Below are 27,896 nucleotides of genomic sequence, written 5' to 3'. Positions count from 1 at the left end.
CAGTACCCTCGGACTCTGCGACCCCATGGACTGTAGCCCACCAGGCTCCCTCTGTCCATAGAATTCTCCAGGCAAGAATACTGGAGTGGGGTAGCCATTTCCTTCTTCAGGGGATCTTCCCCACCAAGGGATCGTACTCAGGTCTCCTGCATCGCAAGCAGATTTTTTACCGTCTGAGCCACCAGTGAGACCACCATAAACGTTAGTGGTTTTATTATTAGTGGCCAACCAGAGGGAAGAGTGGGTTCATCAGGTGACATTTTCTTACTTGGACCTTGAGTAAGCTGTAGTGAGAAAGTGTTCCAGGGCGGGGAACTCAATGCCGATTTCCCTTGTCTGGTACTTGTCTCAGAACCGGGCGGTAGGAGTGGGGGAGGGGGAGAAGACAAAAATAATAGCAAAAAAAAAAAAGCTTTCCAAATGTCTTGGACATCGATTTCATGTCCTCAGAGCAATCCTAAAGGCGGGTCTTAATGTATCTTTTTTCGGATGAGAAAACTGAGACGCAGAGCTGCAGAGGTAACTTGTGAAGCACTGATCACGTTTCTCGTAAAACGAAGAGAAACTCTTAAACCCTCAGTAGCGAAGAGCCTAAACCCAGCAGCCTTGAGGTCTCGGGTCTCCCGGAAACCCCGGGGGTGGAACCAAGTGGAGGAAGTCCCGCCCTCGGACTTCCGCTTCCGCCCTCTCTGACCCTGTAGGCTCCGGCGAGGTCCAGAGTCCGGCATGGCCGCGGGGGGCGACCGTGGCGGGCGGGAGGCGGCCTGCGGGCACGACAGCTACCGCTCGCCGCTTGCCTCCCGTTATGCCAGCCCGGAGATGTGCTTCCTGTTTAGCGACAAGTACAAATTCCGGACCTGGCGGCAGCTCTGGCTGTGGCTGGCGGAGGCCGAGCAGGTAACGCACCTGGAGGCGGGCCCGGCCCCGCACTTGCCAGGCTGGGACTTCCAGCGCGGGCTGAGCCTCCCCCGGCAGCTGCCCCGCTATTTTCGGCCGGGTGTTCCCTTTCCGGAGGAACGGCCCCAGGAAGGCCAGGGCAGGAAGCCCAGCCGTCGCCACCTGTTACCTCACATGTTTTAATGGTGGAGGGTCGGAGATGGACGGTGGGCGGCAAGTGCAGTTACCGTCTCCGGGAGTAAGTCTTGGCGGTTCCTGTAGGAGTGCACCGCTGAGTGCTCCTTCCGTGCGGTTGTGCTCGCTTCTGTACACGTCTTTACCCAGTTAACCCAGAAAGACTTTGCAAACTAGGGGGCGGTTTCCCACGTTATAGGAGAGAAGACCAAGCCCCGATGATGTGCCAGTGAGATATTTGCTCCTACCCATTATGACAACCCACTCCAGTATTCTTGCCTAGAGAATCCGATGGAGAGAGGAGCCTGGCAGGCTATACAGTGCATGGAGTCGCCAAGAGTCGGAAATGACTGAAGCGAGTTAGCACTCACGTATTAATAAAGGAACCCGGGTGTGAACCCATGACCTTGCAAAGCCTGACTGAGCGCCCAACCACCTCGCCCTCCACATGCCTCTGTGTAGTCAGAGACCTGTCACTGCAAAATACTCATTTGCTGGGCCATTGTTTCCTCTTCAGTAGACTGCCTTTTTTTGTCTCTGGGGAGAGAGAATCAGGGTAGGGGGTTATTAGATGCGAGTTATGGGTTCTGAGAGCTGCATGTAGAGGTATTCTGCCCAGCGGTTTCAGAAATAGCCCCAGAAGGATCTTCACAGAAGCGCTGAAGGAAGCTGAGAGTGATCCAAAGAGCTATAAAGTTTCCGAGAAAAATGCCACAACAAGCAAGATGGCAGTCCTCTCCGAAATGACATACAGTAACCTCAGAAACAATCTGAGTACCTACCTAGGACCAAGGTATAGGGTCCCTGAACAGGAAACTTTCTTCCTAGATTTTACCCCCTTCCTATCACCTTGCTCAAGAAGTAAAGTAGTAGATGACACTAACAGACACAATACTCTGTAATGGCTTATGAAAGGAAAGAATCTAAAAAAGAGTGGATGGATATATGCTAACTGATTGACTTTGCTTTTCATCTGAAACTAACACATTCTTTTAAATCAACTATACTCCAATAAAATTTTTTTTTAAATGCTAGCAGATGTTTCTACAGTGCCTACTATGTGTGCTCAGCAGTTTGAAAACCTTAAAAATTAATTTACTAATTCTCAAAACAATTCTTTATAAGTATGTGATTCCTATTTTACAGAGGATAAAATGAAGGCACAGATTTCATAAACACAGAGCTCAGATAACAATAGATCAGGACATGCAGTGTGTTGTGGTTTGTTACCTACTAGCATGTATTCTGTTTTCTGTTTTACTTGGTACTCCGTGTAGATGAGGTTGGCGCCAGTCACCATAGCTTGTAAGAACTTCAAGCTGGAATTGAAATGTGGAGTCAGTATGCATCCTTTCCTCTGCCCAGTCTACACATTGCCTGAAATGCATCCCATTTTGATATCTCCTGAGTCTGTATTATCTATTAGCTAGGGTGTCAAAATGAACAGCATGAAGTACATAATAATTTAGTAGTTTTTTAAAAAAAAAAAAAACTTGAGGAATGAGAGTTTAGGGCAAGTGCAGAAAATTTGTCCACCTTGGATTTTGAGAGGATGAGTTGCTTGGGGAGGAAGCAGTTTGTCCACACTGCCCCCTGCTGTTCTGTTTTGGGAGGAGCCCTACGATGTCTCCGCTCAGAGATCCAAGGCAGCTTGGCCAGATGTAGTGTGACCGAGGAATTGAATTTTTACTAGTTTAAATGTAGATAGCCACATCTGACTAGATAGGTCTTAAGATGTGAGCTCCTTCTCAGGACCAGGCCTTGGGACTTTGAAGTGAGGTTTGGGTAAAATTCACCAATGTACGGATTCAGCACTTGGCTCGAGGGTTCTGAGCTGCCTGTGGGCTGCCAGCTGTTTTTTGTCAGCCTGGTTTTATTCAGTGATGGAGGAATGTAAGATGTTGATGTGTTTGTTTTCTCATTAATATCTCCTGGAATTGCTTTCAGTTGCACTGAATTCGCTGCACATAATTTGTTGGCAGAGCTACTAACAGCGTTGCTAATTTTGGTTTCTCTGACTAAATCCATCTAGATCAGATATAAAGCTGTGGCCGGGATCCCACACTCTGGGCACTTAAGAGCCGAGCAGTAAAGAGTCTAAGCAATAAATACCACAAAGCTCTCCTTTCAGGGAGTCTGTACACCCTAGAGAGGAGAGAGAGGCTAAAAGATGTGTAAAAATGTCATATGGCAGTAAGTGCTCTAAATAAAACCAGGCTAAAGGGATAGCGAGTGACACTGAAGAAGGGTGTTTCATGTTGATGTCAGGAAAGCCTCTCTGAGGAGATGGCGTTTGAGCCCAGAGACCGGAACCTGTGAGGGAGTGAGCAGAGATGTCAGGGCAGAAGGAACAGAAATCACGACTACGTTGTTGTGTATGTTGGAGTTTGCTTAGAATATAACTTGCCATGATTCATTTAGAAAGTTTCCTGGGGACTTCCCTGGTGGTCCAGTGGGTAAGAGTCCACCTTCCAATGCAGGGGATGCAGGTTCGATCCCTGGTCAGGGAGGTAAGATCCCACAGGCAGCAGAGCAACTAAGCTTGAGCACTGCAACTACTGAGCCCGTGCCCTCAAAAAGAGCCCACGTGCCACAGCAAAGGCCCAGCGCAGCCAGAATTTTAAAAAAGAAAGTTGTTTCTTCCTCCCCATGTCCTTTTAGTTTAGTTCCCCCAAATTTTAGTTTAAGAATTGGAAGGTAGGGCATAAACACTAACATGAATCAGTTTTCTTTTTTACTGTCATTTCTGTTCAAATAATGTGACATAAGAAGCTATTTCATTTTATTTTGCCTGTTCTGCAGGCACTGGGTTTGCCTATCACAGATGAACAAATCCAGGAGATGAAATCAAACCTGGACAACATCGACTTCAAGATGGCAGCTGAGGAGGAGAAGCAGTTACGACATGATGTGATGGCCCATGTGCACACGTTTGCCCACTGCTGCCCCAGAGCTGCTGGCATCATCCATCTTGGCGCCACCTCCTGCTATGTGGGAGACAATACAGTAGGAGCCCTTGCTGTTCTGTCCATTAGGACTCAGGCTTGATAATGCATTTATACATTTTAATTGATTTTGTCCATTTTAGGAAGTGACTCCGTAGGTCTTAGGATCTCAGTGCTCAGGAAGTCTCTGCTTTTGGTATCCTTCCAGTCTAAACTGTAAGCCCCTAATGACCTCCATAAAATGATGTACAGATACTGCCTATACATCAGTATGCTGGACATAGCTGAGAGCTTAGCATTTTAGTGGCCAAAGTAGTTTTCCAAAGGGATTTTCTTTCCAAAGTCCTTTATAACTCTTCGCTGTGACTTCTGAAAAGAAAAGGTAATTGCATTATAATTCTTAAATCCTTTAATTAGCAAAAGTGTCTCATAGTCAAACATGAAAAAGTAACAAGCAGGCATTTTCCTAAGAGTTTACTAGGTGAGCACTTCATATGTATTCATTTTTTCATCACAACAGGCATAATAGATGCTGTTGTCTCTATTTCTAAATAACTTTATTAAGGTATAATTTAATACCATAAATTCACCCATTTTAGATGGATAGTTCAGTGAGCTTTAGTAAATTTATGCAACATTCAACCTCACCACACTCTATAGAACACACGCCTCATCCCAAGACAGTCTCTCTTGTTTGCCATTAGTCCCCACTCCTGCTTCCAGTCCCAAACAACCGCTGAGACCTGCTTTTTGTGTCTATAGTTGTGTCTTTTCTCGAAATTTCATGTAAATGGATTCAGAATATATAGCCTTTGGCTCTGGCTTTATAATCCCCACCTCCACAAATGAGGAAACTTAAGGAGGTTGAAGAACTTGCCCAACCTGGAAAGGATACAGACCTGGATAGAATGACTCCAAACCTCTGCCCTCGTCACAGTGCATCTGTGGGACTAGAAGTTAGAATCCAGATACGCTTCCAGTTCAGAAAGAAGCCAGTAGTTTTTAAGTTGCCCCTAAATAACTTTTTTTTGTCTAAAATGTTACATAATTAAAGGCATCTGTATATAATTAATGAGTCAGATAATGGGAGAAGAGCAGTCCCCTAACTTGGAGTATCCTTTTAAAAAGTACCTAGTGTGTAGTTGGGCTCAAGTTACCGTCTCAAGCATGTGTTGGTTGCTCGTCTCACTCCCCTAAGAACAGCTTTAAATTTCCTAAACCTAGATCCTTTAGTTCATGCCTTTTTTTGTTGTTAGCAGTGACAGACATGAAAAAAAAAGGGGGAGCAGAGACTAATGGAATGTGCCCTGTGGATTCTTAGAAACTCAAATGCTATTGTCCGGGAAGATATAAACCCTGTTGACCTGGACATCTTTGTCATATTCATAACAGGGCTGCTCCTTATCATTTTCCAGTTAAGTTAGATACCCCCTAAATAGGGCTTTTGGAGGAGGAAATGGCAACCCACTCCAGTGTTCTTGCCTGGAGAATCCCAGGGACGGGGGAGCCTGGTAGGCTGCCGTCTATGGGGTCGCACAGAGTCGGACACGACTGAAGCGACTTAGCAGCAGCAAATAGGGCTTTATAAGCATAAAAGCTTTGTGCTTATAGATCCTAGCAGTACTGCTCTCTCAGTTGGTGGACTTTTAAGACAGTAATCAGAAGAGTTCTGTTAGCAGCTTCTGACTTGCACATTGTATTGCTGAAAGTGAGATAGGCAGCTAGCTAAGAAACCCAGATGTGACGGCCATAAAGTGTTAGGTCATAACATTTGGGCAAAGCTGATTAATGTAAGACCACTGCATTTTCCCTTGCAGGACCTGATTATTCTCAGAAATGCATTTGACCTGCTTTTGCCAAAGGTAAGAAGTTGACAAATTTCCTGCCAATCCTAAGATCCCTGTGACAGGAGATGGGCACCACCTTGAATAAATCAGCACAGTATAGATCTAAATAAGTTACTGTGTACTCACATGAATGATCCTAGATCTGATCTCTAGAACTAATTGTCTCTTCTTGAGTTAAAACACTGTATGAGTTAGCGCTTTTAAAGCATCGCCTTTTAAGTGAGGGAAGTGTAACCAGCAGCAAGGTGCTGGATTGTGTGGGTCAGATTATGATTTTGTCTGTTTTTCTTCATGAGCGTGCCAGTGGTATTAAAACTGTGCAGAAATAACTTGTGGCATTTTAGGTCATCAACTCAGTTTTTGAATGTTGTTTGGTACTTTAAGATACAAAGAAAAAATGTGGCCTCTGCCTTCTGTGAGCTGGAAGTGTAATTGTAGATGAATTTGTCTCCAAGTTTAGTTCCTGTTTATGCAGTGCTCAGCCTGAATTCACTCTCTTTCTCCCACACCATCTTCTTTGCAGCTTGCCAGGGTGATCTCTCGGCTTGCCGACTTTGCCAAGGAACGAGCCGATCTCCCCACCTTAGGTTTCACACATTTCCAGTAAGTGAGAGGGTTACCTCTTGGGAATTGGGCTTATTTATGGGCATCCAGCTTCCATTTATTCCTTCAGTTCTCCCTTCTCCATGGTAACCTTGAGGTTAAAAAAACTCAAAACATAAGCACTTGGGATGCCTATGAGGAATGAACCTTATACCTACCTTAAAAGCTGTATTGCTGAGAGAGTAAATCTAATGGTTCGTTTCATTGGAAACTATGTATACAGATACATACACACAAAGTATTCTCATTTTGTTGTTGCTGTTTATACGCTAACACTTCTGGTATCCCCTTTGCCTACAGGGAGATCTTTTAGTGGTAGGGAGGAGGTTGGAAAACAGATCCTATTTGGGTCACAGGCCTGATCCTTCCTTTCCCATTCCAGGAATCAGTGCTGGTTGGTAGAATCAGCCCAGATGGTTCTTCAGGTCAGGATAACAGACAGCTATTTGGGGTAACTGAAGGGCCAGAGTTTAGGTGGGTATCTTCCTGTGGTGTGAGTGGGAAGGAAAGGGGCTCTCCCAGCCTTGTGCCCCAGGAAGGGGGCACTCTGACTGCTCCCTTCTTAGATCTGTTTCCACTCTGCCTCTCAAGAAAGTGTTCTTGATTCAGTGATTCCATTCTTGAGTATTTAATGCAAGTAATCCAAATTATGGAAAAAGCTATATGTACAAAGATCATTGTTATAATACTATTTATGATGGTAGCGTTGGAAACAATCTATAAATGTCCAAGAATAAGAGAATAATTAAATAAGACTGTAGTATATACATAGGTTAGAATAATCACAGCCAGGAAAATGACACTTGTTAGATTAATAAGACATGGGAATGCTGGAGAAGGAAATGGCAACCCACTCCAGTATTCTCTCCTGGAGAATCCCATGGACGGAGGAGCCTGGTGGGCTACAGTCCACAGGGTCGCAAAGAGTCGGACACAACTGAGTGACTTAACTAACTAACTATGCACGTAGGTCAATGTGGGGAAAAGACAGCATATAAATTGTACAAAGATTGGAAGAAGGTGCACCAAGATGTAAATACTGATTACTCTGGTTTGTTTTTTTTAATGTGCAAGCATTTTTATGATTACCAAGTAAAACCCTTTTTTAAAGCCAATGATGTCATTTTTGGATTGCTAGTGGCAGGTTTCAAGTGGTGATACTTGAGTCGTGGTGTATTGGCATCTGCCTTATGTTTTGATGGGATAGGTATTGCTATGGCAAGAAGGATATCATCTCCTGTAACTTAAGAAGCCCTACTGAGTTGAATGTAACCTTCCTTAAAATTAGTGCTTCCATTATTGGTTGCAGAAACCAGGATTTGTTCATGTGAGGGGACTGTTGCTCCTTGTGTGTGGCGGAGCCGTGACAAAGGTTGCCCTCTGTGCTGGCTCCCGCCACACCTGGCATCACCTGTGTTGCAACCCCTCTTCGGCCTCTGCTGGAGAGTGTTCAGGGAATACAGCCATTCCATTATTCCTCTGGGGATGGTGGAATGAGAGGTGTCTGCGGCCACAGTTAGCAGGCGTTAGGAACTCAGAAAATGGTATTGATGCATAGATCGCACCTCAGAATGGATCAGTCCCTGCAATTAAAAAGAAATGGCTTTATTGAGATACAACTAACGTACCATAAAATTCATCCATTTTTTTGTATATTTACAGAGTTTATGCACTCATTACCAATGTGTAATTTCAGAATATTTCCATCACCACCCCCCGCCAAATGACCTGTACCCTTTAGTAGTCCCTCCCATCTCCCCATTCCCTATCTTCTGGCAACCAAATATCTGTTTTCTGTTTGTGGATTTGTCTCTTGAACACTTCAATCAAGTAGAATCATGTAGTAGTCATCTGCTTGTGACTGGCTTCTTTTCACTTCACAGAGCATTTTCAGTGTTCATCCATGTTGTAGCATGTGTCATGACTTAATGTCTTTTACAACCAAATAACATACCATTGTATGGATATGCTGCCTTTTATCTGTTCACCAGTTGCTGGACATTTGGGTTGCTTCCACTCTGTTGCTATTATGTGTAAGGCTGCTATGAATAGGTCTGTGCAAATTTATTTTCTTTATTAAAACAATAATCTATTTGAGGAAAATTACCTTAAGATTAATTTGGGATTGTGTGTCTACTCTGGACATTCTTAGCGGGGTGCCTTCATGTCGCCAGCTGTCAGTATCATTTGCCTAATAGGAGAGAAGGCTAGGTAATCTATTAGAACTCTGGCTTTATTATAGTTTACTCATAATCATGTTTTATATTATAAACAGACCTGCGGTTGGCTGGCATTGATTTAGACTAAAGACAAAGCCATTAGCTGTTCAGTTAGAGTCCTCTGATTGTGCGTGTTTCCAGGTTGTTCTCTGTGGCTCAGCTCGGTCTTATCAGATCTCGACTCTTTCCAAAGTCCTTTCTTTCCTGCCAGTCTAGAGACACAGTCTCCATCCAGTGTCCTCGTTTTACTTTTTGATAGCGTTTTAAAAATGAGCAGATATCTTGTTTGTTTACTTTTTTACACTACAGTTTGAGCTCCACTGGACAGGGACTTGGTCTGTTTTGTTCTTTGTTGTATTTCCAATACCAGGAACACATTAGATGCTTGGCAAGTGTTTGTTATGTGTGTATTTCTTGCCAAGATCTGGGGACAAACAAAGCAGACATTGTCTCTGCCCTTATAGTGCCTCTTGATGATGAAGCAAGAACTATGCTAGTGGCCCTTTAGTTTTATAACCTTTGAATATTTGTAAATGACATTGAATCTGCTTAACTAGTATTTGCTTAAGCTTTTTAGCTCTTGTTTTGTTTTCATTTTAATTCTTTCCCTTCCCAGGGGTAACAGTGATTATTAGAAGAAGCAACAAAGGTTTTATGAAACAAGTCATTAGCTTGAGACTTCTGTGTGTTCTTTTTGGGTTGTGTTCAGGCCTGCTCAGCTAACCACAGTTGGGAAACGTTGCTGTCTCTGGATTCAGGATCTGTGCATGGATCTCCAAAGCCTGAAGCGTGTCCGGGATGAACTGCGCTTCCGAGGCGTGAAGGGTACCACCGGCACCCAGGCCAGCTTCCTGCAGCTCTTCGAGGGAGATGACCAAAAGGTGTGCGTAGGGAGTGACCTGGCCGAGGCAGGCCCAACCGTGGGAGCGCCGGAAACAAAGCTGACCCCAGGGTGGTGGGAGCAATGGATCTTGGGGTGGGTGCCGTCTCGACTGGAAGGGTACTAAAGGCATAAACCTGGGCAGGATGATGTGTCAAGATGTTTTCAAACTAGACATGCCTGGATGTCTATGGGGATATCTCTTCTTCCCAAGGTAGAACAGCTTGACAAGATGGTGACAGAAAAGGCAGGATTCAAGAGGTAGGTGAGTGGGGAAAGTGTCAGCCTCCCTGTTAGGTAATAAAAGGCAGTATCCCTCCAGATTTGGTCTTAGCTGTTGTGTTGTTTTTTGGTTTTTTTTTTCCCCTTTTCTTTTCTGTGTCTTTCCACCCATTTCCTTCTATCTCTGGTGTGGTTTTGTTTCATGGATTCTATTATATTCCTTATAATTTTTAAGAAAAAAGGGAGCTGTTTAGTTCTGAGTTCAGGAGAATAGCCTTAGCTGTGTTGTTTTGGTTTTGTTTTTACTGAAGGCCTCTGACAGGTTGGTCTCAGTCTGTCTATTTGCTTCAAGGGCCCCCAGGCTCCCCTGTGGTTCCTTGTTTTTGTTGTTGTTTTTGTGTAAAATATTTATTTCTTTCTTTATTTGGCTGCAGTGGGTCTTACTTGAGTCATGTGAACTCTTAACTGTGGTACGTGGGATCTGCTTCCCTGACCAGGGATTGAACCTGGGCCCCCTGGATTGGGAGCACAGAGTCTTAGCCAGTGGACCACGAGGATAGTCGTCCCTGACCCCTCACCCCCCACCCGCCACGCTGGCTCCTTGTTTCAGGCACTTCCCTGGGCTGCAGCAGGACAGAGGCTTGCTGGACTGTTTCCTCCTCGGGTCAGGGCGGCCACCTGGGTTCAGTAAAAAGTGGGGTGGGGAAGTGCAGTTTCTTCCTGGAGCCACTAATCTGCAGTCCTGGACTCAGTGCAACTTAATACCTCAGTGAGACCAAGCCTTTGCTTAGGGTCTGCGTTGGCTCACTTGTCTGACACAGTTACATTTTGAAATATTTTCACTTAAAGCTCTTTTCTATTTATTTCTAGGGCTTTCATCATCACAGGGCAGACCTATACACGAAAAGTAGATATTGAGGTGCTCTCTGTGCTGGCTAGCTTGGGGGCATCGGTGCACAAGGTAAGTGGAGGCAGCGGTGGGTAGTTGGCACCACAGACTCAACCCCCAGCCTAAGGCTCCGACTTCATCGTGCTCTCAAGAGATGTCAGATAGCGCTGTTAGTAATTTGGGTCTGTCAGGGGAGCCTCTTAAGTGAAGGTGTGAAAAAGGATTGGTTCCGGCATTCTCCTTAAGTTCATCTTGCCATGGTCTGCCCGTGATATCATAAGCAGTGTTTCACCAGAACATTCCCGTGCTGACGGTCAGCTCAGTGGCAGCACCCAAAGAGCTCGCCTCCTCCATCAGTCTAGTCCCTGCCTGGGCCCCCTGAGTACTGAGAACGTGGGTGAAGCCTGTGCCCCTGCTTCCCTCAGATTTGTACCGACATACGACTCCTGGCAAACCTCAAGGAGATGGAGGAGCCCTTTGAAAAACAGCAGATTGGTGAGTGTCGTGTGGAGACCTGGGAACACCGTGACGGGTTGGGGTGGGGGTGTTGTGGGCACGTGTGAGCGGTTCAGCCAGCAGCCTGCTCAGCCTCCTGCTGTCCCCTGAGGTCTTCCTGCCTTTGCTTCTTGTCCTTTGCACGGGCAGGCTCAAGTGCAATGCCATACAAGCGGAACCCTATGCGCTCAGAGCGGTGCTGCAGCCTGGCCCGGCACCTGATGGCGCTTGTCACGGACCCCCTGCAGACGGCCTCTGTGCAGTGGTTTGAGCGCACGCTCGATGACAGTGCCAACCGGTCAGTGGACGGGGCATCACACAGCACCTGTGGGGGCACAGAGGGGCCTGGGAGCGACAGACTGCAGAGCATCCCTGTGTTCCCTCCTGTCCATAGGAGCCTGGAGTCTTAACAGGGAGGCGGGAACACGGTACAACGTGACACGTGCTAAAATATGTACAGGGTATCCTTGTGGGGGCAAAGGCTGGGGGTGTGGAGAAGTCAATGGAAGCTTCACAAGGAGGCGATGCTGTAGACTGAAGAAATCTAGCCATTGTAACATGTGAGACAAAGTTGGAAGCACATATAAAGCACAAAGGTGGAAGAAAGAACAGTTTGGAGAGTTAGTTACTGGTAGTCAGGTAGCCCTGGAGAATGAAGTCTGCGGCAAGAAATGAGGTGGGGATGCTCGTGGAGAGTAGCCAGTTTATGAAGGGCCTTGTGGGCCCTAAAAAGGAGGGTAGATGTTCTGAAGGCAGGTGGTGTCAGCTGTGGTATCTTGGCACAGTGACCTGATCAGGTCCGAGATAGGTCAGAATTAATTAGTAGTTACTAATAAGGTACCAGCATGCACGTGACTTTCTACTTTATGTATATACATATTTGAAAGCAGATTCACTCTCATTTGCTTGTATTCTGCTGGAATTTCTTGAGAGGAAATGATCAGTAGTTAAAGTCAACTCTCTGGATTGTGTTCATAATCCAGGATTTATGGAAATAAAACTCATAATATGTGAACTCATTTGGAAGTCAGCCATCAACTGTATTTTAGCAAACTGTGACCTAGTCAGCTGCACCCACTAAAACACCCTGCAACAGTTTGGAGAAGCAGTTATAAGACAGGATGCTAGTCAGAACAAGTTAGGAGGCTGCTTTAAAACCCCACGTCCACGCTGGCACGGTGGCGGTGTGACTGGCGAGGATGTGGATATAAATTGATGTCACGGGGACTGGCCTGGGCAGTTGGCTGGAGTGGGGGTTTAGATGGTGATGGGGTGCTGGTGCCATTTCCTGAGGCAGGAGCTACAGGAGAGGAAGAGTAGGGTGAGGAGCTGAGCAGGAGGCAGTGGAGAAGAGTCTACATTCAGCCCTGGGCTTGAGGAACCTACCAATGAGCCGGGTGGAACTCTCCAAATAGGTATATGGCCTGGCGCCTGGGCAGGTGGTCTAGGAAAGAGGTGATAGATTCAAGGGTCATCAGGATATTGAGGCTGTTGAAGGGAATTGTCCAAGTGGCACATCTGGCATGAGACGTCAGTAGGGCAGCTCCTTGGGACACACCCTGCATTTCACGGAAATTGTTATTTGTTTTAAGCGATAACTGAATTGGCTGTTTGTTTTTCTAGGCGAATCTGTTTGGCGGAGGCGTTTCTCACTGCAGATACTGTACTGAATACGTTGCAGAACATTTCTGAAGGATTGGTGGTATACCCCAAAGTAAGAGGCCTCGATGAAAAACACAGTATTCAGGAGGGGTGGGAGTGTGGCAGGGAGTGGGACCTTGTGCTCTGGAGTGAGCGTGTTGGGGGAACGCTTCCCAGCCAGAGCTCACTCTCCATGTTGTGACACGTGCTCTCGGGATCAAGTCTGTGGAATTCGTAGACCAGTTTATAGACCAGGGAAGAAGCAGTACTTTGAGTTGGCTGAAGATTGTCTGCCAGCCTGAGTCGTCAGCTCTACTGTGGCTGGAGGGGTAGACGGTTCCACTGGCCCGTTTGTAGGTACCTCAGGCGGATGGGTTTGCTTCCATCCTACACTCAGTTCCTGAAGTCAGGCCCTGAACTGGAGCAAACTTGAGGTTTGAGGAATTTTTCTGATGAAGCAACTTTTAAAAGTTTACTAAAGTCAGTATCCCTTTTTAAAATCAAAATAATACTCGGGAGTATCAGAAGACTTAAAAAATATAGTATAGAATAGAATTCTTCTACCCTCTTTCTTTGTGGACATGGGAGATCACGTCCCCACTGTGCACGTTTTTGGTTGTAGTTTACGTCTTACTGTGTGTATGACTTTGTAACCTGAGGCATCCTTCCTGGCGCTTCACTCTTACAGGTAATTGAGCGGCGCATTCGGCAGGAGCTGCCTTTCATGGCCACAGAGAACATCATTGTGGCCATGGTGAAAGCTGGGGGTAACCGCCAGGTGGGTAGCCCCTTGTACTCCTGCATAAATTGAAAGTACTACACCTTTGGTCCTGCTCTCCTCCCTGAAGAAGGGTGGACGAAGGTGTTTCTGTCCTTCCATTCAGTCATGGTATTGGTGCAGAACAGTGACAACAGACTGCCATAGAACAGGCTTATCTTTGGAGGGTGATGGTGGTGAAATTAGTTAATTAAAAAGTGACTTGCTTAATCACTTGTAGAAAAGGTCTGCTTTCAGTGAAGAAATTAGGTCTTAGTTTCCTTGGGAAATGCCGGGAAGTGGGCAGGACATAAGAGCAGATGGTTCATGAAGCTTTAGAGGAGGCCTTTGTAGCACCAGCCACAGACAGCATGGACGTTCAAATGCCTGTTATTAGTGAGCCACCAGTGCCTCCTGTCTTCCCAGGATTGCCATGAGAAAATCAGAGTGCTCTCGCAGCAGGCAGCTGCCGTGGTCAAGCAGGAAGGGGGTGACAACGACCTCATCGAGCGCATCCAGGCTGATGCCTACTTCAGTCCAATCCACTCCCAGTTGGACCATTTGCTGGATCCTTCTTCTTTCACCGGCCGTGCATCCCAGCAGGTAAGCATCAGAACGTTTCCATGGGGCTGCAGTCCTTCCCAAATGCACTCTGTTTACAGCACTGGGCTGCAGAGCCTGGAGTACAATCTATGTTTCTGCTTCAGAGGAGGTATGATGAGAATGGGGCTAGTTAGAATTCAGGGCAGGTTGCTGCCTAAAACTTAAAGTGAAAGTCGCTCATTTATGTCCGCTTCTTTGCAACTCCATGGACGAAACAGTCCATGTAGTTCTTCAGGCCAAAATACTGGAGGGGGTAGCCTTTCCCTTCTCCAGGGGATCTTCCCAACCCAGGGACTGAACCCAGGTCTCCTGCATTGCAGGTGGATTCTTTACCAGCTGAGCCACAGGGCAATCTAAAACTTAAAAAAGTGGTTATTTTGAGAATGCCTTAAGTTCATTTCTTCCTGAGGATTTCTCTGAGTTCTGCTTTGGTCTGGAGCCTGTGGTGTAATGGACAGATTGGGTTTTATTGTCAGGTAGCTCCGGGTTCGGGCTTCCTGGGTAACTCAATTGGTAAAGAATTTGCCTGCAATGCAGGAGACCTCGGTTGGATTCCTGGGTCAGGAAATTCCCCTGGAGAAGGGATAGGCTACCCACTGCAGTATTCTTGAGCTTCCGTGGTGGCTCAGACGGTAAAAAATCCACTTGCAATGCGGGAGACCTGGGTTCCATCCCTGGGTTGGGACGATCCCCTGGAAGAGAGCATAGCAACCCACTCCAGTATTCTTGCCTGGAGAATCCCCATGGACAGAGGAGCCTGGCGGGCGGGCTGCAGTCCATGCGGTCACAAGGAGTCGGACACGACTGAGGGACTCAGCACAGCAGAGTAGCAGCTCTGGGTTCAGTCCTGACCTCCTGCTTTTACCGGCCGTTGGGATAGAGATCCGTATCTCAGAGTGTGGGCTGAAAGGCCTAGCTTGGTGCATAGTAAGTATTCAGTAAACATTTGTCACTTTTCCTCATGGCCTTTTGAAGATTACAAGGGCTAATTCAGAAACATTTATTGAGTGCAGACTAGGTGCTCAGATTGTGTTTGGGTGCTGTGTTTAATCATGGTGCTTTAAAGATGAATATATAATCCTTATCTTCAGGGAACTCAAACTTAATGGTAAAGGCTTGTAAATAGGTCAGTGTGATACCAAATACATGCAAGAATTGAGGGAAGCACACCTTTTTTAGGATCACAAAAGAGACAACCCTAGGGTAGTGGAAGTTGGAAAAGACTTCTCAGAAGACATGGTATCTGAGCTTAATCTTAAGGACAAGTAGGAGTTACTTGTAGGGAACACCAGGATGAGAAGAGATGACAGATGGATAGATGTCCAGCATGGGAGAGAGTAGCCAGATTGTCAGGTGCCCCCAAAGTAGCTAGGATTAATGTAGCAGACAGATGGAAACCTATCATTTATATTTGAGACACTCTGATGTACTGGATTTGAAGGACTTAAACTGGAGGTGAGAAGACCAATAAGGAGGCTGCTGCAACGGGTGAGCAGTTTGTGACGAGGGCTTTGAGCCAAGGCTGGGGTAGGTAGATGCACACAGGGCACAGATCCGAGGGCTAAGGAAGTTAGTCACTTGGAAGCTGGTTGACGGGGGAGGAAGGAAGAAGCATGATGATTTTAGCTTTGGCAATGGGTGAAGAATGGTGAGACCAACTAAAAGGATACAGCAGGCTGGTTTGGGCGGGGGGCGGGGTGGGCAGCAGCCTGGTGGGACAAGCTGCCTATGTTTAGGGAGAGATTTCTGCAGGGAGTTGAGAAAAATAGAAGCTCAGTGGTGGCATAAAAGTTTGTCCAAGTAAGTCTCTGTGTTATGAAGTGACATTGAAAAAAGGATTCTCAAATTTTAATGTTTTCTTCTGTCTTGCATTTGCTTTCCTCTTTGACAGGTACAGAAATTCTTAGAAGAGGAGGTGTGTCCCCTGTTAAAACCCTATGAAAGTGTGATGAAGGTGAAGGCCGAATTATGTCTGTAGAGTTGGAAGAGAATTAAACAAGAACCATTGTTGGCTCTGTTAACTTTTATTGCCGAGTCATAAAAACTATTTCTCTAATGCCATATTTTATTTCAGGAACTGTTACCATAAATTAATACAGCACTTTTTTTCTTTCTGTGGTGCTTTCACATTTCTCACGTTTGCAATGCAAAAATAAATTGCATTGTAGTTGGACTGTTTTTCACAGCAACACAAGTTTGCATAATAAATGTAGCTCATAGTTTGCACTCTACCCTTTCAAGGCACATTTTCCAGCTAGTCTAATACTTTTTACATGTTCACTTGATTGCGAGATAGTGAACAAATTCTTGGCCCTCTCTTCTGAAAGTGAGTTTTATCTAGGCCTTGCAAAATAATCTGGATTCAGTGATTCATTATGGCCACATACCTACATTTCAGTTGTATTTTTTTTTTTTTGAAGGAAAAGTTTAAAATAGTTTTATAAGGATATAACATATGTACTGACTGTTCACTCTACAAAATCTTGATCATAGAGCTTATGATACACCTAGTTAGCAGTAGCACCCAGGTTTTCCAGATAGTCATTATTTTTCTCTTGTTTGCATAGACTTCTTCTCATTGGCTGCCTTCTGCTTTTGTTGCATGATCTCAGAGTCCCGCTGCTTCCTCTGAGAGGTAGTCAGGCTATCCTCTTTTCTTTTTCCCTTACTAATTTCCTGGGATTTCTTCATGTTTTTCTGGCGGGCAAGTTCTCGCTGATTTCCACGGGCCATGATGACAACCGGACCGAGCCTGGAAGAGAAATGACTCGGAAAAGCAACGGCCGCCTCGCACGCTCAGCCGCTGTGCCCACGCGTTGATCTCTCAGTTGTATTTAATGAGAATAAGGAATGAAATTTAGAGCTGCGATAAATTGTTAAAGAAACTGATGTGATCTTCATGCTGACTCAGCTGAAATTGTACCCAGCTTCATTTGCTCTTTGGATAGGGCTTGTCTGTCAAGGAGATGCTCACTGGATGTAAGGATCTCATCAAGGCATTTGACAGTCTCTGATCCTGACAGCTGACTGAACCAGCTACTGCCAGAGGTGAGAGAGAGTGGATGATCACCCCCCTGGAAGGAAAGCACTATTGTTACGCCACAGGCTTCTGTCCTGGGCCCTGCCTCCTTCTGCATATTTTTCCAGCAGAAATGAAAAGGAAGAAAGCTTATTTCTCAGGTTTGCAGATGACACAAAACTAGGACAATTAACCAAATGTTTATTTGGTAAGATAATTAAGATGTCATCCAAAGAAAATAGATTAATATGCTGTGGCCAAAATGAAGAAGAAATAAGGTAAAGGTAAGTAAGTTAACCTTCAACTCAGTATGAACCAGAAGTGGTTGCCAGTGAGATCAGAGTTTTAGGGTATGTTGACGGTAGTGTGGTGTTGGGCAGAGCCGTCAGTCTCCATGTTCCAGGCTCATGCTGTTGTGTTCAATTTCAGACACCCCGTCTGAGGCACAGAAATAAACACAAGAGCCAGCCTCCAAGGAACATAGGAGTGGTGAAGCAGTGTTAGGGCTCAGACCTTGTAAGAGAAAACTTGCTATTGCTTCAAATATTGTCATGAGGAGGAAGAGAGACACAGTTGAGACCTGTCCATACCTGTGGTTGAGAATCTAAAGCAGGTTTGGGCCCAGACGTCAGAACTGCTCTGAGTTAGTGCTTCTCCCTACACTTCCCCCTCAAATCACCTAGTAATCAGGAGTGGGAGTGTTGTGAGGGTGGAACAGCTGAATCCTCCCCAGGTGTATCAAATCAAAGGCAGCCTGAGGTGAAGAGCTCGACCTGTTGGGAAGAGCAAGACGTGATCCTTAAAGTCAAATCTAAAATACAGTTTAGGGTGACTGGCAGGCATGGACCACCTGGAGCCACATGGCATTTCAGTTCTTGTAGAAACAATTTGATTTCTCTTGTTAGTCCTCTCTTGTGAGAGTCTGGGAGGGATGTTTGAAACTACTAGGTCTGTGACCCAAGGGATTAATCACAACAGTGCTGTTCAGACACACCATCTACTTCCTTCTCTAGTACGGGCTGCCAGAGAGGAAGCAGGTACTATCAGAGCATCTGTAATCTGAGAGCTAGTACATACCACACATGGGGGGGATATTGGACACCATGGGTTTTAGTTAATAAATTTCCTCATAGCAAATAAGGAAATAGAATGCCAGTCTTGTTCTAACAATTCTGATTGTTAGTGATCTGTGGTTTGGCTGGTTTTCCTTTCTGGGCTATTGGAGTGGGCGGATTTCCTTTTTTTCATCCTCTTTTGGTTTTATTTTTATATACTTGTGATATACTCAAGTGCAATTTGCTATTTTAACATTTTTATTAAAGACATTTGGGTGGGTGGCAGGTTGTCTGAGGAGAGAACATGGCATCTCGAAGATTAGATTAAATTCAGTTAACCAGTGATGCAAGAAACCCCAGGATCTGAACCACCAGAAATTAGAATCTGAACCATCCAGAAATCAGGATCTGGGCAAGCTGTGGGGCCAGCTGCAGTCAGACCCCTGGGCAGTCACCGTCCTCTTTCCCTGGCTGATGGTAAATCTCATGATAGCCAGGAGAGCCTGGTGTCCTGCAGTGGAAGCACAGAGGTTAGGTGCCTCCAGAATAGTGACGTAAACCCAGGGTCTGACATGAAGAAAGTACTCAGAGAATGTCATTTTCCTTTCCAAGCCCAGAAGAGCTCGCCAACCTTCCTCTCTTGGTAGTTAGTTGGGGAACAGGCTGAGACTTGATGCTGCTGTTGGTTTGGTGTGCCTACCAGGGGTGAGTGCATCCTAAACTTGAACCAACCAGAGAATGGAGGGCGTGTCAACATAAAAAATGAATAGTAAAAAGTTTTTAAAAAGAAAAGACTAGAAAGCTACATAATGAAATAGTAAGTGTGGTTTCTTGGATAATGAGTTTAAGGGGATTTTTTTTTTTCTTCCAGTTTCATTGAGGTATAATTGACATACAGCACTGTATAATTTTAAGGTGTACAGCATAATGATCTCACAATAAGCTTAGTAAACTAATTTTTAATTAAAAATATTTTTCTTACGAGAACTCTTGGGATTTACTCTCCCAACAACTTTCATATGTAACATACAGCAGTGTTAATTATGGCCTGCCAGGTGGGGCAGTGGTAAAGAACTCACCTGCTAGTGCAGGAGCCGAAGTAAACTCATTTTTGATTCCTGGGTCAGAAAGATCCCTTGTAGAAGAAAATGGCAACCCACTCCAGTATTCTTGCCTGGGAAATCCCATGGACAGAGGAGCCTGGTGGGCCACAGTCTGTGGGGTTACAAAGAGTCAGACATGACTAAGTGCGCATGTACACAGTGCTAATTATATTTATCATGTGCAATATACCCCTAGTTCTTTGTAAGTGGAAGTTTGTACATTTTTTGGGGAGCGGGGGCAGGGCTGAACTGGTTGGCATGCAGAACTTCCCAGACCAGGGGTTGAACCTGTGCCCCATGTAATGGAAGCACAGTCTTAACCACTGGACCACCAGGGAAGTCCAAAGACATACCTTTTGACTGCTTTCAACCAGTTCTTGCTCCCACTCCTTACTTCTGGTAACCAAAAGTCATGTTTTTCCTATGAGTTTGTTTTTGAAATATAATTGTCCTACAACACTATGTTAGTTCCTGTTAATCAAAATTGATTTGATATTTTTATGCATTTCAAAGTGATGGCCACAATGTCTAATTATAATTTATCACCATAAAAGATATTACACGTTTCTTAACTATATTCCTCACACTGTACATTTCATACCCATGACTCACCTATTCTGCAACTGGAAGTTTGTACCTCTTCTGTCACTTCTCTCTCCTCACCCCTTCCCTCCTGGCAACCACCTGACTGTTCTCAGTGACTCTGTTTCTGTTATTATGTTTTTTTGTTTTTAGATTCCAAATATAAGTGAAACCATACAATATTTGTCTGCTGACTTAGTTCACTCAGTATCAGTTCAGTTCAGTCGCTCAGTCGTATCCGACTCTGCGACCCCATGAATCGCAGCACGCCAGGCCTCCCTGTCCATCACCAGCTCCTGGAGTTTACTCAAACTCATGCCCATCGAGTCGGTGATGCCATCCAGCCATCTCATCCTCTGTGGTCCCCTTCTCCTCCTGCCCCCAATCCCTCCCAGCAACAGTGTCTTTTCCAATGAGTCACCTTTTTGCATGAGGTGGCCAAAGTACTGGAGTTTCAGTTTCAGCCCTTCCAATGATGTCCTTTCAAGGACATCAGTCCTTCCAATGAACACCCAGGACTGGTCTCCTTTAGGATGGACTGGTTGGATCTACTTGCAGTCCAAGGGACTCTCAAGAGTCTTCTCCAACACCAAAGTTCAAAAGTTCAATTTTTTGTATAGTAACCTCCAAAACCATCAATGTTGTTGCAAATGGCAAGATTTCATTCTGAGTAATATCCCATTGTGCCTACCACATCATCATTACCCACCTACTGATGGGCACTTGGGTTGCTTCCATATGCCAAAATATGGCCAAAATAGCCAAATATTATAAATAAAAATGTAATCAGCATAGGGCTGCATATCTTTTCTAATTAGAGGTGGAATTGCTGGATCATATGGTAGTTCTATTTTTAATGTTTTAAGGAAACTCCATATTGTTTTCTATAGTGACTACCTCGATTTACATTCCCCATACACAGTGCACAAGGGTTCCCTTTTTTCCCACATCCTCACCAGTACTCATTATTAATGCTTTTGCATGTAGCTATCCAGTTTTCCCAACACTATTGAAGAGGCTGTCTTTTCCCCATTTATATTCTTGCCTCCTTTGTCGTAGATTAATTGTCCATATGAGTGGACAGTTTCTGGGCTCTGTTCTGTCCATTGACCTACGGCTCTGGTTTTGTGTCAGTACTATACTGTCTTGATGACTGTAGCTGTGCAGTATAGTTTGAAATTAGGGAGTATAATACCTCCAGTTTAGTTCTGTCCCAGGATTGTTTTGGCTATTTGGGATCTTTTGTGTTTCCATGCAAATTGTTCTAGTTCTGTGAAAAATGTCACTGATATTTTGATAAGGATTGCATTGGATCTGTAAATTCCCTTGGGTATGGTCATTTTAACAATATTCTTCCAAAAAAAAAAAAAAAAACCACAATATTCTTCCAATCCATGAACATGGTATATCTTTCCATCTGTTTGTGTCATCTTCAGTTTCTTTCGGCAGAGTCATAGTTTTGCAAGAACAGGTCTTTTACCTCCTTATTCGGACTTATTCCTAGGTGTTTTATATTTTCTTTTTGCTTCTGTGCATTCTTTTTTCAAGTTTTGAATGGAATTTTTATTTAAATTTTAGAAAAGTTTCAGATTTACAGGAAAACTGCTTATAGAGTTTCCATATATACTGATTGGTTTCCCTTAATATCGTATGTACCATTTCACAGTTATTAACCAATTTTGATATATTAAAAATCCTTAATTTTTAGCTAATAACCTTTTTCTGTTCCAGGACTCTGTCTGGAGCAGAAATTATATTTAGTCATGATACATTTTAAAAATACTGAAATTCATAATTCCCTCGTGGTCCACAGGTTAGGGCTCTGCAGTCTCACTGCTAAGGGTCCAGGTTCAATTCATGGTTGGGGAACTAAGATCCCACAAGTCACGTGGTGCCACCAAAAAAAAAGATTAAAAATACTGGAATTCATATACATTATTACAAGGTATGTTCTTTATTTAGAGATGTGGTCTAACGGACACAAAATTTAGCTATTTCTGAACGTGTGTATGTGCTAAGTCACTTCAGTTGTGTCCGATTCTGTGATGCTATGGACTGTAGCCCACCAGGCTCCTCTGTCCATACAATTCTCCAGGCATGAATACTGGAGTGGGTTGCTATTTCCTACTCCAGGGGATCTTCCCGACCCAGAGATCGATCCCTAATCTCTTACATCTCCTGCACTGGCAGGCAGGTTCTTTACCACGAGCACCACCATAACTAGAAGTAAAAGCAAAATTTGGATTTTCAATTCTGGATCTGGTGTGACCTTATGCTTACCTCATTAAGTGCTGTGTATTGTACAGAAAGATTCTTAAGAGGCCAAATTTTTGAAGAGGATTGCATGGGGGATGGTTTAAGTGATGAGTATGGGTGATCATTTGCCCTGGTGAAAAGTATAATCATGAAATGTACAAACTCAAGAAGGAACTGAATTGGATTTCTGGCCCAGATTTCAACATGAGCACTTCAAAGGATGAGCTGATCTGTTGGTGACTATTGGACAAAAGGTCAAATGAGACCTTTGGGTGGCACCAAACAAGAGGCCCTCTATATCTTCTTGTGTAACAAGGTCTTCTGGCCTTAGAAAAGCCAGTTAGAGCTGCCCTTTCAGATTCTAATGCCTTATTTTGTGCTGAAAGTTCTCTTATATTGTGGTGGTAGTGGGCCTTCCTCTATAGTGAGCCAGAAGTTGTGGCCAGCTGACTCCCAGCCCAAGCTGGTGTGGAAGGAGGGGCTCAAAGGAGTACTTGGAAGCTACTGCAGACCCCTCTTGTAAGTACAGGACTTTCCCCACCGGAGTTTCCTAGGAAATAATAAGTTCTTATCAAAGGAGACACAGATGAGGTTGAGAGGGAGCCTGGAGCCATGAATGCTTCAAAAGTCGTTTCCATCCACAAATGATGTAGCCTTTCATTGATATGGCTCTAGGGCACTGAGAGGTTTAAAACTATGGGAAAGTTACTCCTCAGACAGGACTTCATAAAGCTGTAATGAGAACAGTGCCAGGGCCAAGGACAGTTGACCCTTGAAGCACATGGGGCACTGACCTCTGTGTGGTTGAAAGTCCACATATAACTTTAAAGTTGACCCTCTGTTTCTGCAGTTCCTCAGCCACTTACCAGTTCTTATGATTTTGGCCAAGTTCTCTGTAAAATTTGAAGCATAAAATTTGCCCCGCTTTTACCACAGGAGTGTTGTGAATAACATGAAAGTGGTTTGTAAAGTGAGCAAAATACCATGAGGTCATGACTGAGAATGCCTTGTGTTTTGTATACTTCATCTGTGGTTCCCATTAATTCACTGCATCATTCCCACCTTGGAATACCCTTAGAAATTTGAGCTTAGTTTAATAAGCAGCTCTAAAGCTAAATTGTCTTCCTCTTCCGAGTAGGGTGAAGTTTCTAGAGAGATATTTCTGTAATTCTGTTGTAGTTTTTGGTGACCTTTCTAAAACATGGGAAGTGCTTTATTTTTTTAAAACTAGAGCCTGATGTCAACTGGGACCTGGGTATCAAATGGAGATGGGCCCAGCTACCGTCATGGACTGTTCAGTCATACTGTACTTTAACATTTTCTCAAATAACAACCAGTTCTCACAACAACCATAGGTTCACGTTCTCATTTTATGGGTGAGCCAAACATTAACGTGGTTGATAAGACTGAAATTCAGACCTCTGACTACACCCTCACTGTATTATGCCCGAAAGACCTCAACCAATTTGTTACAATTTGTGACTCCTTCCAAGGCTTGTGAATTGTGTAAGAGTGGGTCAGACTGGTCTAGGACTGGTTTGTACACCCATAAAGAAGGCGCTTAAATATTTAGCAAATGAATATCAAGTAAGCCGCTCCTTCCCACTGCCCTGCAGCGTCTATCCCTCAGCCTGACCACAGACCCACCCCAATATTCCCCTAACTCCTCAGGCTGCAGTGCAGAGGAGAGGCCAAGTGGGCCTCGCCAGGCCAAAACTGGGCTTCGAAGGTCACACCTCCCACCCCTACGCCCGCTGGAAGACGCACGGTCGGTTTCGAAAAGAGCTTGGTGTGCCGGGTCCAGAGGCTCGCAGACCCCGCCGCCCCTCCCGCCCAGCGGACCCAAAAGACTACAGCCCCCAGAGTGCCCCGCGACCGTCGGCTCGGCCCGGCGCGCGCGCATGGTGGCGCAGCCGAGCGCTGACAGGGGCCGAGCCGCGCGAGTCAGAGCAGGGTTGGCACCGTGGAGGCGACGGCGCGCGGCGGTGGGGCAGCTGGACATTCCCCGCGGGGCAGGTGAGTGCCGAGCGAGAGGCTGGTGGCGACCTGCTGGGTCTGCGGGGCCCGGCGCCCACACATGCATCCCTGGTGGAGACGCGGGGGCTATGGAGAGACCGACTGACGCACGGACTGGCAGATGGACGGGCAGAGAAGCCGGGAGGCGCTGCCGCGCGGGCCGGCCGGGCCCTCGCTCGTCTGGCGCACAGGGTGGGGGTCTAGGCCGGCGGTCTCCAGGGGCGGGCTTGCTGAGGTCGGGTGCGGGGCCTGCGAGGCGAGGACAGTGCTCGGGGCGGGGGTGGCCTCCCTGGGTCGGGAAACCCCCTGGCCGGCCCAGCGAGAAGTGGGGGTCCCCGGCGCCCGAGCTGAAGTGCTCTGGGGGCTGGAGCCCCAATACAGCCCCTCCCGCCGCTGGGAGCAATTTACAGAAACCGCACCTCACGCCGGGGCCCTTTTCTTTGAAGGAACGGCAGCCTCGGATACGTTTACCGCAGCAAAGTCTTCCTCAGGTGTGACTTGTAACTTGACGTTGAAGATTCAGGTCTGGGGTCAGAACAAGCTTAGATTCTGGTCAGACTCAGAACTCACCGTATTATGTGTTTTCTAACACTGGAGACACAGAGGCGCGTATTATCCGGGATCAGCCTGTGTGGTTAGGATTGGAATTTTGAAAATTATTCTCATGGAATAATGATTCAAGATGCTTTTTATACGGGGGAAAGGATGATTTGAAGTTTCTTTTCAGTGACGAATGACTGTTACCATGTTTCCAGTCTTGTGCTGCCTATGCGATTTGTGGTGGGTTTCTGGCTTTTTAAATTTATTTATTTATTTTGCTTTCTGGTGAGATGTTTAGAGCTGTCTGGAATATTCTTTACCCTTCTTTCTTATTCTTCTGTGGTAAACTCAAGTTCCTAATCAGACCCTGTTTCACAAAAACTGAATTTTCAGCCTCGACTTGGTTACTTGTAGCTTTTGCGATTGTTTGTGATTAAGTTTGTAGATAACACATGTACTTCCTGCTGCTTTTCCTCCTCATCTCTTTTCCATCTTCCAGTTGTCTTTGAACGCTAAATGATAGTTATGTTTTTTGTTTTACACATTTATTTCTGTGGTCCTTGATTAGCTGGTAATTGATTCTAATAAAAGACATCTTTCCTGTATTTTGATAATCCCAGGTGCCTATAGCCTTTTCATCATTACTTATTACATTAACCTGGGCTTTTGCCCACTTCCGTATACCTTGTTAAGCATGGGGATGTGAGATCTGGGAGAGAGGACTGAGGTAGGGTGTTTCTCTTGACCAGATATAGGTAACAGGTGAACACAACCCATGAGCATTAACTTTCTTTTTTTTTTTTTTTTTTGAGCAATAACTTTAAATGGCTGTAGGGATTTCTCTGGCAGTCCAGTGGTTAGGACTCTACTCTCACTGCTGAGGGCCGGGGTTCAATCCCTGGTGAAGGAACTAAAATCCCACAAACTGCATGGCACAACAAAATAAATAAATGACTGTGAACAAAAATTATTTAGATACTAATCTTATGATTTGGGGAACTTATAATGAATCTGACATCAGAGTAAAATACTGCAAAAGGACCTCAGGGATCATGTTTTATCATATTGCCTTCTTTCTGTGCCCAAAGTGGATGCTGGGGACACCTTGATGGCTTTGAAACTTAAACAATGTTCTGTGTGTTTGTGTTTTTGGTTTCTCTCTTCCCAGTTCTCAATGAATGTTTTGGCAGGAGCTCAAAATCTGGTACATTTGATAATTTAAAGCCAGTGTCATCTGCTTATTCTGCAGTTTGTCTCTCTTCCTTAGCTGGTGACATCACTGATTTTCCACAGGAGCCATTCAGGAACTCATGCAGTCTGTCACGAGGAAGAGGAATAGCATGGAGGGTGGCACACACAGGCGAAATAAGGACCCTGTTTCTTTGCCATTGCATATTACATGTAGAGTGAGACAGGAAATCTGGACTAAAGCACAAACTATATGGGAGGTTTAGAACACCAGAGTCCAGGCGTCCACATAGGTAATACTGATCAGTACCACTTATTGAATGTCCTCTGTTTGCTTATGCTGGAACTGTCACAGTGAGGTGCAGGTGTTCTCGCTGTCATTTTATATGTGTGTGAATTGAAGTACAGAGTTTAAGTGGTCTGTAGATGTAGTGACAGGGCCAGAATGCAAATTCAGGTCGCTAATACTGACACCTCTGGTCTTTGTACTGCGCTATACTACCCTACCAACACATTCATTCAAATCTTTCTCATTTTTCTTAAAAAAAAAAACAAAAAAACTGCCTTTACTGTGGCCACGTTACTTCTTCACAGTGCTGTCTTTCTCCATCTGTTTCCTTTCTAGATAATGTTCATAAAAAAAACAAACTCTATGTCCTTCTCTTCCCTTTAGTCCTTAGTTCCTTTCAGGCTGGCCTCCACCGTTTACTTCATTGAAATTGTTCTCATGAACTCCACTCGGCCCTTGATTGAATATCTACTGCATGTACCATCTTCTAGACTTAAAAAGAGGCTGAGATATGGTTCTTGTTCTGAGAGAGTTTAGGACCTAATGAGCGAGAAAAAGAATTTCATATGTGTCAATATATGTTAACTCTTGACCAAGCAGTCTGGGCTTTTGGGAGTGGGGGAGGAACAGTTCACTAAGAAGGGGACACTGGACTGCCAACAGAGAGAAAGCCTAAGTTGTTGCAGACAGTGGTATCAGGACTGCATGGTCAGGTGTGGATTTTTAGGAGAAGGTGTATCTCGCCAGTGTGAGATGATACAGTTGTAACATGCAGTATAGGCTTTAGAGTCTGACAGGCCTGGCCACTGAGCCTTAATTTCTTCCTTATACCTGTGTACAGTGTCAGCTCTGTGAAAGCAGGGCTTTATGTTTTTCACCACCTCACTCTTCTCTTCTGAAACAGTGGTCATTAGATGTTTGTGGTGTGAATATCTCATAGGATGTTGTTCAGCACGTGGGAGTTGTTCATACTCCCAGCAGCACAGTGAGACTGAAGTAGTGAGTGGCCATCGGTGTAGTTTAAGAACTGATTTTTGAAGACACCATTGTTTGAAATAGTACACGTATAGTCACCTCCCCTTTTTGAACATTTAGGCTTGTAATTTATGCTCACAATTTAGAACAGAGACATTTCACCTCTTTTCCATAGGTACAGTTAGCTGATAACTGTTTTCACCTCTAATATTATTCCTCTTTTCTAGTTATAAACACATCTCTGCTTTTTCTAATTGTTTGTGATGTAGGTTTTTTTTTTTTTTTCCTGCTAATGTTGTGAATTGTTTTGGGAAGTTAATTTCTTTGGAATCATTACATACCTTTACCAGTAAGAGTAACATGAGAAATGAGATTGAAAGCTCCAACCCAGTTATCAGCAGGCTTATTCTTGGGCAAGGCTTGATTTCCAATTAGGGCTAATAGATTTTTTTTTCTTTAACAAAATCATACAACTGTTCTGGCCTTTTTTGATATCTAGTTAGCCTCCCAGCTAATATTCTAAAGACATGAAGCAACAGATGATTTCCCTCTTCTTGTGTTTGAGTTTCATTTGTAAATATCCTTAATTTCTATGACTTGAGGTTATAGGGTTAAAGTCCAAATACCACCTTTTGTTCCACTTTTGAAGTCAGTAGGATGTAGTAATTAGCACCTACAAAAGTTCAAATTCTGGCTCTACC

The 27,896-nt window shown here is 44.8% G+C and overlaps 3 protein-coding genes across 7 annotated transcripts in view; 2 read left to right on the top strand and 1 right to left on the bottom strand.

The window, feature by feature from the left end:
• Positions 1–672: 672 nt before the first annotated feature.
• On the top strand, positions 673–16,199 carry ADSL (adenylosuccinate lyase). The gene is made up of 13 exons (XM_043440846.1): positions 673–897; positions 3,874–4,077; positions 5,834–5,878; positions 6,387–6,466; positions 9,395–9,566; positions 9,780–9,826; positions 10,658–10,748; positions 11,102–11,171; positions 11,322–11,469; positions 12,795–12,885; positions 13,501–13,590; positions 13,996–14,172; positions 16,064–16,199. The coding sequence occupies exons 1-13, from the start codon at positions 727–729 to the stop codon at positions 16,148–16,150; spliced, it is 1,473 nt and encodes a 490-aa protein (XP_043296781.1). The 5' UTR covers positions 673–726; the 3' UTR covers positions 16,151–16,199.
• A 389-nt stretch (positions 16,200–16,588) lies between these two features.
• LOC122423617 (small EDRK-rich factor 1) lies at positions 16,589–16,951 on the bottom strand. The gene has a single exon (XM_043440847.1). The coding sequence runs from the start codon at positions 16,903–16,905 to the stop codon at positions 16,717–16,719; it is 189 nt and encodes a 62-aa protein (XP_043296782.1). The 5' UTR covers positions 16,906–16,951; the 3' UTR covers positions 16,589–16,716.
• A 7,138-nt stretch (positions 16,952–24,089) lies between these two features.
• SGSM3 (small G protein signaling modulator 3) overlaps positions 24,090–27,896 on the top strand; it is a 34,577-nt gene continuing 30,770 nt past the window's right edge. For 4 of the 5 annotated variants that reach the window (XM_043440469.1, XM_043440471.1, XM_043440470.1 and 1 more), the window contains exon 1: positions 24,090–24,203. The gene's annotated coding sequence lies outside the window, so the exon portion shown is untranslated. The remainder of the gene's footprint in view (positions 24,204–27,896) is intronic. The other variant, XM_043440466.1, reaches the window with a different exon arrangement.

This window comes from Cervus canadensis, chromosome 21 (genome assembly GCF_019320065.1).
Source record: "Cervus canadensis isolate Bull #8, Minnesota chromosome 21, ASM1932006v1, whole genome shotgun sequence".
Taxonomy (NCBI): domain Eukaryota; kingdom Metazoa; phylum Chordata; class Mammalia; order Artiodactyla; family Cervidae; genus Cervus; species Cervus canadensis.
This window is presented reverse-complemented; position numbering and strand designations above follow the sequence as displayed.

Coding starts and splice junctions, on each gene's coding strand:
- ADSL (XM_043440846.1), top strand. CDS start 727: ATGGCCGCGGGGGGCGACCGTGGCGGGCGGGAGGCGGCCTGCGGGCAC. Junction 898..3,873: donor GGCTGGCGGAGGCCGAGCAG/GTAACGCACCTG, acceptor CCTGTTCTGCAG/GCACTGGGTTTGCCTATCAC. Junction 11,172..11,321: donor CTTTGAAAAACAGCAGATTG/GTGAGTGTCGTG, acceptor TTGCACGGGCAG/GCTCAAGTGCAATGCCATAC.
- LOC122423617 (XM_043440847.1), bottom strand. CDS start 16,905: ATGGCCCGTGGAAATCAGCGAGAACTTGCCCGCCAGAAAAACATGAAG.